Source organism: Bos mutus, chromosome 4 (genome assembly GCF_027580195.1).
Source record: "Bos mutus isolate GX-2022 chromosome 4, NWIPB_WYAK_1.1, whole genome shotgun sequence".
NCBI lineage: Eukaryota > Metazoa > Chordata > Mammalia > Artiodactyla > Bovidae > Bos > Bos mutus.
The window spans coordinates 63,770,574-63,783,498 of NC_091620.1; the positions used below are offsets into that span (position 1 = coordinate 63,770,574).

Sequence of the window (12,925 nt, forward strand, 5' to 3'; positions counted from 1 at the left end):
ATTATTGATAATAGGTTTTTCTCACAAGGAAGTTGAACTCCCCAGTGGGAATGTATTTTTATGGGTTGCAGATTAGTAACATTTCCAAATTGAATTAGTTACAACTGTTTCAAAATATTGAATATTAGAATAAGTACCAAAATAGATAATGTGATTTGGTCATTAAGACACTGAAGCAGACTTTTATTTTATATGATTGCTACCATTACTCATTGACTTATAAATAGTATGATTAACTGGGGATGTATCTCACCCACTGCTTGCCCCTTGACTTGAAATACCAAGCTAGTCAAGAGTAAGCTTAAATGAGAGTCACTACAGTTCAGTATTATTCACTGGTCACTGGGGCTGATCACTTACCTAAGCTGTTGGAATGTGTTATTCCAGATAGCTAGGTAGAATCAGGCAACCCCACTTGCTTGTTGCTGTTGACTCCTCAGTTCCCTATTCTTAATCCATGCCTCAGATTTTTTTCTCATATAACAGAGGCCAGTGTTCAGAAAACCGGGTCTCTCTGGCCTCAAAATCATTGCTGAATTTTCTCCTGATTGCTGGTGATATTTGAACCTCTCAGCAAAGTTCTTTATAAATACACTTGTGGTAGTTATATCTCCACTGTAAACTTTTTGAATTGGAAACATAATGTTATCAGAATATCTTTAAATAACATTTCCTTTATTGTATTTTAGATAATAATTTAGTACTAAAAAGGGGTCTTTATTGCTAGATTCAATTCACTGTTGTATATTAAATTTTGTCTCAGGTCCAGTATAAAGTAAAAATGAGTTCAAACAAAGTGCTTATTAAATCATGGCTTGAGTGGCCCTTATATGAGCTAAACTGCATATATCATTGAGTATTTCAATTATTTCTTTTTCCTTACTTATATTTATATTGATGTTCTTTACAGAAACACTGTAGCAATAAATAATTCTGTTTCACTAGATTCCTAATCTTATTTTTCAGGCACCAATAAAAAAAACAAAATAAAAACCCCAAACAAACAAAAGCAATAACAACTTTTCTGTTTTTGTCATAATGTAATTATAAACCATTTTTTTTACAAGTTATATATTTAGAATCCAAGATTTCCACCATGGCCCAAATTAAAATGTGATGTCTATATTAAAATTCTGAACCAACCAGCTAAGCAGGTTTACATCTTTAAATATTCTGGCTTGTAAGAATAAATAAGTATGATAAGCTACCAAATAATGCTTTTGCAGACATTATTATTTGTCAGCTTTATACTCCCTTTCATTCATGCATTTCCAGTTCCACAATATAAAGTAGCTACAAAAATAAAAAACAAAACAAAACTATAATAGAGCTAGTCTTGCTATTTTGTGCTTGCCTCCCTGGTAAGAAAAATTAAGTGCCAAAAATGTAAAATTTATTTCAAGAAAAGTAACAGGCTACACAAGTAAATTTTGGCAAATGCAACTTTATATTGAAATTCACACATCTGAATCTTAAAGAATGAGACTCACAGACTCTAATGTATTTCTAAAATACCAGAAATTATATTATAAGCTTTCACAAGTTAAAACTGAAATAATTTAAACGACCAATACACTGAATGTGCAGAAAGTATAAACAAGACTGTGCCTTCGGTAGAATAAACGCTTCACAAATTGTGCAAGATGTCATACTAAGGCTGTGGTCTCCCCTTAACAGCCGACTTAAAATATAAACACACATCAACTGCCTGCTTCTTAGAACACACTAGAATGGGTAGCACACCTCAGAAGAAAATTTCATTATTCCAGTGATGTGCACCTTAATTTTGAAATCATGTGAGGAAAAAGGAAAAAGAGTGTTAAATGATCGTCCATGCACTTCCAGATGCATGACCATGACCAGTTACTGATTCAGTTTCCCCTGACTCCAATTTGCTCCAATACTAAATAAGATGAAAGATACTAGATAACCCTTTAAGGCAACATGTGTTTATTCTGCATTATTAGAACTGTTCAATTGTGACTGGTTGGTACCTTTAATGTTGCCTCCCAGACCAATATCTAGTATTCATAAAATATAGATGAATTAGAAAAAACTTTATACCAAATCAACAAAAACCACATAGTTCGATGCTAGCAATTTCACTAGTAGATAAGGAAAGCGGTATTTAGAAATAGTAATGTATTAATACAAAAAAGTAAACTATAATTGGAACCAATATACTGCTTTGGAATGCTCCCCAAAACTTACAAGGTGATTTTTTAAAAGTGATAATCCAATTAATTCATGGCATGTCTTTAGTGAATTACAGTACTTTAAGTCCCCAAATATTTTAGTCCTTGCAAAACAATAATAGTATGAAATGTTTTAGTCTTCAAACTTCTAAAATTAGTTTTTTATCAACACATTTACCTCATGTCAACTTAATTTATTAAGATGTCCAATGCTAATTGGTTTTTTTTTGATGTTTTTTCATAAGTAGTCATATACACAGCATTTAGCACTGATACTTAGCACCTGCTACTTTCATTATCTAGTTTTCAACCACATAAAGAAACTCAGGGCAGTGGTTCAGTCCTTTCTTAATTACAAACCTTCGCTGGCAGTCAGCAGGATCACTCTGAGATTTAAAATAGGATTATAGGTGAACTATTGCAAAGACTGCAGAATGTTGCCCAAATCCTTATAACTGCTGATCCCATTCTTGATTTTCTTCTCAAGAAATGGCTACAGGCCACAATTGCTTAGCAGAGAAGGTTAGTGTTTCACAAGGCTAAAGATTTACAGATGCTCCTTCATATAACACAGTAAGGTTCCCTTGGTAACCTGGATTTTCTGCAGTAAAGAAGGGTTGTGCTGAAACAGCGCCTCAGCTCCCTGTTGGAGAAAATGCAGACAAAAGGATTGATTCCTGCTTGGGCAAAACTCATCCAGACAGCAGCTGTTAGAAATCCCCCTGGTACTACAGGCCCTCTTGCAAAAACTCTCCAATAACAGGCCACCAGGTAGGGGCCCCACAAGGTTAAGAAGAGAAAAGTCATTATATAGAACATTCTGCTGATTCTTTTCTCCATTTTGAATTCATCTAAGACCAATAGCCTTCTTCTGCTCGTGGTGTTTGCATTTTGCCTGATGCCCAGCAAGGTGGGTGGTGTGGGACCCCTTCCAAATCCTGCTAGCCAATTGGCAGCTGCCTGGCCACTGGCTCCAGGACCATGAAAAGTCCAGTTCTGGCTGACTGCTGCTACAAACTGGACTGGCTTCATTTTCCTTCGGTCGTGGACAAAAAATATCAGCTTGAGGTAGACAAGCTGTGTAGCTAGGAGGATGAGGGCAAGGAGCAGCATAAATCCTAAGGAATCATTAGCCCTGAAGGAGCGGTGTTGGAAGGTACATTGATCTTCTTCCCTAATGAATGAGTAAGTGCCCACATCTAAAACTGGGGGAAATGCCATGGCCACAGACAGAGTCCACACCATGCAGATCACAGCCAGACACGTCCAAAAGGTCAGCCTCTTTGTATAGAAGCGATGATGGGCGATAGCTAAGTATCTGGTGACACTGATACAGAAGAGCATGAAAGCAGTGTGAAAACAGGACAAAACCCCCAGAAAGGCAATCACTTTGCAAGTCAGAGTCCCATAAGTCCAAGTAGAGCCATTTTTGACAGAGTTGAATACAAATGGGAAACAAATTGCAGATCTGAGGATATCTGAACAGCAAAGATCCAACAGGAAGTAGTAAGGTGCTCTATGCAAGGTCTTATCTTTCACGAGCAAAATGGAGATCAGAAGGTTGCCCACCACGCTGACTCCTATTATGAAACCCAAGGAAGTCAGTTTCAGAAAGGCTGTTAGAGGAGAGAGATTTTGCAAAATGTTGTCAGCTGCATGGCTATAGTTCGCCATAGATGGATGGAGGATAAAGATACAGCCTCAGTCAAGTCTCATGATCTAGATATAAGAACAAGGAAAAGATAGATCCATACATTTTACTGAAAATGTAATCCACAAAGAGAACGGATCTGATCTGCAGTCATGCTTCCTCTTTTCTTTCACTTGATTTGCCATCAGAATATCTGAAAACAAACAAAAAAAGCTATCAGTTTTTAAGTTAACAAGCAATGATGTCAGGCAGTGCTAATATAGAGTTGTTCATTTATGGGGAAGCAAATAAAGTTTTAATTTTGAATAATATTATTTGCTTTAGTATTTGTGCTTGAGATTTCAGAGAATTGACTTGTTTAGTTTTCTGAGCTAGATGAATTTTAAAATGTCCCTATTTAAAAGAACATACATTTGATTGGGCACCTTTAGGAGAGAAGGAATAAAATGTTCCCCAAGCATAAAATATGCCAGTCTAGGAATTAATCACTAGTGTTGCAATGGAATCTACAAGATCGCTACCAGGAGACAGGAGACTGCCCACATTTATTTGAGGTCTGTTAGTATCTGTCAGTGTTTTCCCGGCAGCTTCTCTGCTGATATGGATCCAGTGAACCCTTGCAGAATACATCTTTTAACTCTAGAGCCACTTTTCATGCTGCATGTTATAAGAAGAATATTTGTTGATTCATCTTAAAGCATAATTTCAACATTAGACTTCTAAATTCATAGGAACTTGTCCCAGGATTTGATTTGATTTAATCTTTTGTCTTTCCCTTCCCTTCCCATCCCCCATTTCTGGCAAATCTTTTCTCTTTTAAACCCACATGATTATTAGAAATGGTTAATGTAAATACTCGTCAGGGAAACACCCAGAGGAATAATGCACTTTCATTTGTAAACCTTGGCTGCCTGGTTTCAAATGAATTTAACATGAACCTGTATTTCTCGGGGAATTAAGCTTTTACCATTTATACTGACAATCTTCGTTGCAAATCGCAAGTAGCTTCATTTTAAAACAAAATGCACATTGTCTCCTAGGTGTTTGGGAACCCCACCAGGGAAATCGGTTTCCTCTGTTATTCCCACGAAGCATGTTTCCTTTGCCACTTCTCACTTGCCTGGAATATGCTGATAGAAGCCCAGGCAAAACTGCGTTGGATGATTTTAATTTCCTCACCGGTACATCCCCGGGTAAATACCGATCGCATCATGCAACATTATGAAACCTGAAATCCGCCACCCCTGGATTTATAATGGGGGGGTGGAGGAGGGGGAGGGGGAGAGAGACATGCATTACATACGCGAAGATGGGGAGAGAGATTGCTTCTGTGCTGTAAGGGAACTGTTCCCGGTGATTCGCAGTCCGATATTCCTCAGTCTTGCAACGCTTTCCAGAAATGGAGCTCTCAATAAGCCCTACTGAAGATGCATTGTCTGAATGTACTTCCATTATGCAGTTTATTGTAAAACACACACACACAAAACCCACACACAAAAAAACTCAAGGAGGGCTCTTTCCCTGTGAACCTGCAGTTTCATCAGCACTGTGCGCCCCCTCCCCCCAAACTTAACCGAGAGTATATCCTCCTACCTGTTGGTGTTGGATATCCCGACAGACTATAGCTTCTTCTTTCTATAAATTGCTGATTTTTTTTTTGCCTTAGTGCCTTGACTGAGCATCCAGGCAGGGCTCGGCGGCGCCTGCGCGATGGAGCCTCCTTGAGCTCCAGCCGCGTCCTCCCCTGTCGCAGCGGCACCGTCTCCCCCAGTAACGCAGGGGCCGCGGCGGCGGCGGCTGCCGTGGCGAGGGCGGCGGCAGGGGCTACTTCTGCCTCTGTGGAGCCAACTGGAGCCCCGACCCGTTTCCAGAGCGGGCTGGGTTTATTGAATGTCCTGTCCTGTTGAACTGGTAAAAATGGGCTTTTGTCCCCTGTAGCTGCTTCTGAACTTTTCCCTCCCTGCATTGGACGTGGGGATTTGGAAAGGCTAGTTCAGAACCTCAGTCCCACCCTCTTCCCTTAGGGCAGCGCATCCCGGTGCTGGGGGGTGCCTGCCCAGCCCTCAGCTTCCTGAAACCCTGCTCTCCCCAAACATTTTTTTCCCATGCTCTTTTAGGGTGGTCCAAAGCATTGGCAGCAGCTTTTAGCTTTCTTCTTTAATGATCTCTCCAGCTGACTGCATTTGCAGGTTAGCTGGGGGTGGGAGGGTGGGGGTGGGGCTGGTGGTGGGGTAGGGAGGGAAGGGGTGAAGGAGGAGAGAAAGAAGAAAGAAAAGAAATTTTTTTAAAAGAAAAAAAGCTCAGTCAGGAAAATTCTTGTCAATGGGGAAGAAGGGAAACCAGGTTAGGGTAGCCCTTTCTTTGTTAGTCATCTGTTCTCCAGTGCACGCAGATGCGCGGTAAGTAGGGAGAAGCTAAGTTCAGAGGAAAACTGCAAAATGATTTATATCCATTCTACCTTGACGAAAATGACTGTAGAATCAGGCATACACAAATTTTAAATGACCATTCCTCGCATTCCACCCCACCAAGCAACAGCCTTTCTTTTATTTTCTTGCAAGTACGACTGACCAATAGATTGGTAATGTTAAAGCAGTTGTGTGTGAGTTTCCTTCTCCCCTTTGTTTTACGGAAGAAAAATACTAGGAATATAACGATTCATAAAACTTACACCCGTTCAAAAGGTCCGATGATATCACAAGACAGCACATAGCCTGACACCTGGTAGTTAAGCGTGTCTCTGGAATCATGCATTTCCTTATTTTACCATTTCAGAAGAATTTGTGGGGGTGGTATAAGATTTTAAACAATTCCCCACCTCCAAAAAAATGATCAGAAATGCTTTCATTAATTCCCAAGGTAAAAGGTCTGCTTCTCCTCCTGCATGCTTATTGCTTTATAATAATCTGTTAATGAAACAGAAAAAATAAAGATCTTCTGTACAGCAATAATTTGATCTCCAGACAGCAGTAAAATACCTCATTGCTGGGTGGTGAGATTGTGACATTCGGGGGAACTCAAGCCAATCAGCATACAGATAATATGGGTTAATTTGCATATTGTATTTCTATTGGACATACCAAGGTAAAGCTTTCTCTGGTTTAAAGCTTAAAATTGAATACTTCACTGTCATGATGTCACAGTCATTACACAAAGCCCTATGTTGGTAATATTGAAACAAAGTTATAGTTTCCTGATTTGTTTTGCCATGTCCTAAACCCAGTTAAGAAAAAAAATAGATAATGATTAATATATATGTATGTATATATATGTGTGTGTGTGTGTGTGTATATGTGTGTGTATATATATGTGTGTGTATATATATATATATATATATATATATATATATATATATATGTCCTAACTTTGGCATTCCCTTAAACTAGAAAAATCAATTCTACAGCAGTACTGGAAATAACTTGAGGGCATTTCCATTCTAGTGAAACATTCTACTTTTTCGCAAAACAAGGAAATTCAGAAGTGTTTAAAACTATACATTGGTTTGCAACTTGTAAGTGAAATGTCAAATTCATTTCTGCAGAACTACAAATCAATTCAATTTGTTGTTACTTCCCAATTACTGTCCCAATGTACATTGCAAAAGAGTTATTATTTCCTGAATTTTTACAGTTTTAAAAAAGCTATAGGATAAGTGACAAATAAGTTTGCTGAAAATCTATGATATGTACAATCTTAGGTTGTATGGATTAGGGAAAAACTTTTTAAAAGTAAATTTAAAGGGTAACTGCACAGCCTGGCTTTGAAACAATAATTTACTTTGCAAAAAGGTATACGGCCAAGTTCCAAGAGTTTAACTTTCCTTAAATTGTAAGAAGCAGGTATTGATTCCTTAAAAATAAGGGAGGGAATACTGCATGTATGCAGTATTCTTTCATATCCACAACTCAGGGTATATTAAAGCTACTATTTTCCTTTGCAGTTGAGTGCAGTTCCATCTACTAGTTCGGTTTTTCCAGCTGTTAGACGAGCATGTCATTTTCTTGCCTCACAAGGGGGGTTTAAGAAATTAATGAGATATTTTCCATTTAGTTCATTAACCCCACTGGAGAAAACATTGAAGTCTGAATCTTCCACCAACAGGGTTTTTTTTAAAGTATGTTTAATACAGTAATAGTCAAAAGCTTTATATCATCTATAAATTCTCAGATATAAAATTATCACTTCAGTTGTTCAGATCAAAACATTATTTGTTCATAGCTAATTTCTTTTTGATTCCTTATATCACCAAACTTAGAAAAATTGGTTGTCAGGTTAAGAGTAAAGAGACAAAGCAAACAGCAAAATACTATGTACATTGCACTTGAAGGACTCTAAAAGTTTGAAGAAATGTAGAAATTTTCAAGCTCTGGCATATTATATTTACTATATTGATCAGTGGATTAGGAAGACTGATGCAATCTGTTTAATTTGGTTCTTATAATAAATATATATAATTTTATTTCAAGTAGCAATTATCTTCTTTTAAAAATTAATCAGACATTTCAGATTTTTGCCAAATGCACAATCTCATGATAGACAAATGCAGAATTTTCATTCTATGCATTATGTGAAAATGTGTGTCAGGAAGTAAACAATCCTTCCCAAATGCAGAGAATAATAGGCTAGGATAAATTTCTAAAGATTTTGCAGTCATTCATTTAAAGCACTCTCTCTCCATTCTAAAGCTGTCACTAAACATTTAAAAATGTGTATATAACAGCCCCAACTGTTACTAAAATCTAAAGCTATGTATGAAAAAGAAGCTTCCATAAAATTTCTGGAAGTTATCTTGATAAGAATGACTCTCACTATGGATTTTTGTACAAAGGATTTTTTAATAGATTATTTTAAAAAAGTCACTAACCTAGAACAAGTGACCAACAGAAAGGGAGAGTATGCATTTCTATTTTAAAAATGGTTTTCACCTCCTAATCTGTGGCAAAAAAAATGACCTTTTTCATACTGACATCTAAGTTACTGAAAGTTAGGGCTTTGGGAATTCTGCTTGAGGAACAAAATTATGAAAGAATATACCGAAAAGATTGCCACTAGATTTTAAAAATCATACCTCTGGAATTTCGAATAATCATAATTGTGAATACCTCAGTGAAATTTCTTTAGAATTTAAAGGAATTTTAAAGGATTAAGACTATGTCGTGTTTCTTTTCAAAATGATAAAAGAAATTCATTTGTCAGATTTTTCTCTTTACTCTGTCACAAAACAGGCTACAAAGTGTTAATATATTTAAAAATTTAAAGTTATCATCTCTAAGACCTTTCTTCCCAATTTAATATCCAGGCTTTAAAACTTAGCAGTTTACCTTTTCTGATCTTTATTGTTCACAGTTTCATGCTCTCTGAAAACTTTTTCCTTTATTTAATTCATTTAACAAACATTTGTTGAGGTTACTCTGTAGAAATCACTATGCTAGATCTTGCAAGAAATGAAACATTAAGAGATAGGATTGATGTACAGCAGTTGCATCAATGTAGGGGAAGCCTGAACTGGTTAGAAGTAGAGGAGGTAGAATGAACAGAGACAAAGGGATAGATCCGGGGTAAGAGGAGGTAGAAGCTGTATTTTTCTTTTTTAAAATCAAATGATTAGGTAGGTAAGCAAAGGAAATTGAGGAATAAGAATTGACTCTAAGGTTTGGAGCTTGGATAACTGAGAGGTTCAGTTCAGTTCAGTTCAGTTCAGGCCAGTCACTCAGTCGTGTTCGACTCTTTGAGACCCCATGAATCGCAGCACACCAGGCCTCCCTGTCATCACCAACTCCCGGAGTTCACTCAAACTCACGTCCATCGAGTCGGGAGTCGGTGATGCCATCCAGCCATCTCATCCTCTGTCGTCCCCTTCTCCTCCTGCCCCCAATCCCTCCCAGCATGAGAGTCTTTTCCAATGAATCAACTCTTCGCATGAGGTGGCCAAAGTACTGGAGTTTCAGCTTCAGGAGATGCCATTAACTAGGGGGAAAGTGAAAGTGTTAGTGGCTCAGTCCTGCTGACTCAGCAACCCATGGACTACTGTAGCCCCCCGCAGGCTCCTCTGTCCATGGGATTCTCCAGGCAAGAATACTGGAGTGGGTTGCCATTCCCTTCTCCAGGGGATCTTTCCAACTCAGGGATCGAACCCAGGTCTCCTGACTTTCAGGTGGTTTCTTTACCCACTGAAACATCAGGGAAGCCCTAACATGGGGGAGCTGAAGTTAAAAAAGAGGGGCCTGGTTTGGTAAGGAAGATAATGAGTTAATTTTAGACAGATTGAATGTGAAATGCTGGTGGAACATTTAAATGCTGATGTCATATATGCAATTGGAAATGAAGACTGCAGATTCAGGAAGCACTTATAGGTAGGTGATGGTGGAAGTAGGTTAACTGTTGAATAACATTGCCAAGTGAGACTCTTGAGAGATAAAGTGTTGATCAGTTGTGTCCAGCTCTTTGTGACCCTGTGTGCCAGGTTCCTCTGTCCATGGAATTCTCCAGGTAAGAATACTGGAGTGGGTAGCCATTTCCTTCTCCAGGGGATCTTCCCAAACCAGGGATCAAACCTGGGTCTCTGCATTGCAGGCAGATTCTTTACTGTCTGAGCCCCCAGGGAAGCCCATTGATAGATAAAGTTGAGGTTAAATAAGTAAACAAACATGCCCATTCTTCTCTTTGTGAACAAACTAAAAAGCAAAAAGAATGCCTACGTTTAGGAAACAAGAAGGAACATGGAAGAACCAGAGCTAGAAGAAAATGAAAGGAAGAAGCACCAGTGCTACAGACCCCGAGGGAGAAAAGAATTTCAAGGAGGGAGTGGTCATCAGTATAAATTATATCTAGGAGGTTTTAAAAGGATGAGGGGCTAGAAGATATTATTGGATCTGGTGGTAAGGAAATCATTAGCAACCTTGGAGAGAGCAGTTTCAGAAAAGCAAGTCAGATTGAAAGGGATTAACAAGTGAGGGGCACAGGTTTAGTGGTTTATAGGATCAGACTCAGAAATTATTTTGCTATTAATGACAGTACTGTTAGTGATAAAGGTTTTAATGAATTCTCTTGATGTTTTGTGAACAGAATGTTATTTAAATAAGCATAGCATGCCTTTTTCTTCTGGAAGTCTTTAAAACTCTTCTTCTACTACACATTATTTAAATGTAATCCTGTGAATGAAAGAAAATGCAAGTTTCCCTACCATGTCTGGTAAAACTTTAGAGATTTGATCAAAGGTCCATGGTCTATTAAAATATTTTAAATTGTCTCTTTGTCTTTTTTTTTTTTTTTTAAATGGAGTTAGTTTCAACCATGTAAAAGAGAAAAGTGACCTATGTGGGTATAGCATGAGAATAAGTGTGGTGTGTGTGTGTGTGTGTGTGTGTTGGAGGAAGGTAGGAAAGCAAAGTGAGTGCTCATAAAATAATTAAGAATTGGGAAGTGTAATTTAATATTCAGGTTAATGAAGAGTCATACATATCTTACATGGATTATAAATTTTCACAGAATAAAAATGCAATATAATTTAAAAAACTCAAGAAGTCTAAGGCATTCTTTTCTTTGATTACTCAGAGGTTACCTCAATGATACAGTGCATTAAGGCCATTATTATAAGCACCAGTTATATGATAGGTATGAGCAGATTATCATTATTTAAGCTTTTGTGGTGTTTAGCTTTTTGATAAATGGGCATCATTAAAGCATGGCTGAAAATAATGTTACCTTAGACTCTAATTTAAGAGCTTCTGATATTAACCCTCCAGTCCTGCATTATGATTTTCTGGCTAGCCCTTTCACTTTCATTTCTCCTAATTTTTTACACCTTGTAATTTTCTCTATACAGAGTAATAATTTTATAAAACAAAGACAAAACCAAAATTCCCATACTTCATAAACATGTTTACTACTTTAACTTGGTTAACATTTGGTAAAAGTGTGTGGTATCTACCTAATTTTACATTAAAAAGGACATAAGAATAAGTCCTGGCACAACACTGCTTCATTCCTTCTGTAAACGTCAGTCTCCATCAGTATATGAGAGTTCAGACATTATCTTGTTTTGCCCTGTTTTTCTCTGGTGACCACATCTGGCACATAGAGGGCATTCCATACTTTTGGTTGAATGGGTGATTATGAATTGTGGATGTTGAATTGTGGTGCTGGAGAAGACTCTTGAGAGTCACTTGGATGGCAAGATCAAACCAGTCAATCCTAAAGGAAATCAACCCTGAATATTGGAAGGATTGATGCTGAAGCTGAATCTCAAACACTTTGGTCACCTGATGAGAAGAGCTGATTCACTGGAAAAGACCCTGACTGCTGGGAAAGGTTAAGGGTGGAAGAGAAGGGGGCTACAGAGGATTGAGATAGTTGGATGGCATCACAATCTCATTGGACATCTGTTTGAGTAGACTCGGAGATAGTGAAGGACAGGGAAGCCTGGCGTGCTGCAGTCCATGGAGTTGCAGACCGTCAGACATGACTTAGCAACTGAAGAACAATAACGAGAAGGGTGCTCTGCTAGGCACTGTGGGGAGGACATAAAAGAAAAGAAGAGAAAACAAAAACAAAACCCAGTGACACAGGCGCAGCTGAACTCTATGTTTCCTTAATTTAATAAGGCTGGGATAATTATTTGTATTATGGGCAGAAAGTTTTCTTGGCCAAGGATTTACTCTGGGTTTGGGGAAATTTTGTTTGCTTCTTAGCTGTATTACATTAGCATTTACATGATTCTTATTTGTCTTACTTCTTAGTAATTTCAAACTGGTTTTTAATAACAATGTCTCTCATGCAGTATAAGCCAAGAGCAAAAATTTATGCTTTGAGCTCTTAATCTGGTACTCAAATATATGACAAAATATCTTAGCTGTTATCTGACTTCAGACTTACAATCACTAATTTTTTAACAGCCATAATGGTGGTGTATCATGAAAACAAATTTAAATCTGGTTTATCAATTCAGAAGTGAAAACTTGATAATATAAAAAGAAAATTTTAATCGTGAGTACTCTTTACTTGGTTTTGCAAATGGATTTTCATAATTATGTGTAGAATAGACAGGAAAAGAGTCAAAACAGAAACTGGCCATTTAGAT

At 37.7% G+C, this 12,925-nt stretch overlaps 1 protein-coding gene across 1 annotated transcript; it reads right to left on the reverse strand.

Moving 5' to 3' along the window:
* Window positions 1-1,103: 1,103 nt before the first annotated feature.
* GPR85 (G protein-coupled receptor 85) lies at window positions 1,104-5,267 on the reverse strand. Its single transcript, XM_005887435.2, has 2 exons — window positions 5,150-5,267; window positions 1,104-4,039 (listed from the first exon to the last, which is right to left on the reverse strand). The coding sequence occupies exon 2, from the start codon at window positions 3,867-3,869 to the stop codon at window positions 2,757-2,759; it is 1,113 nt and encodes a 370-aa protein (XP_005887497.1). The 5' UTR covers window positions 3,870-4,039; window positions 5,150-5,267; the 3' UTR covers window positions 1,104-2,756.
* Window positions 5,268-12,925: the final 7,658 nt, after the last annotated feature.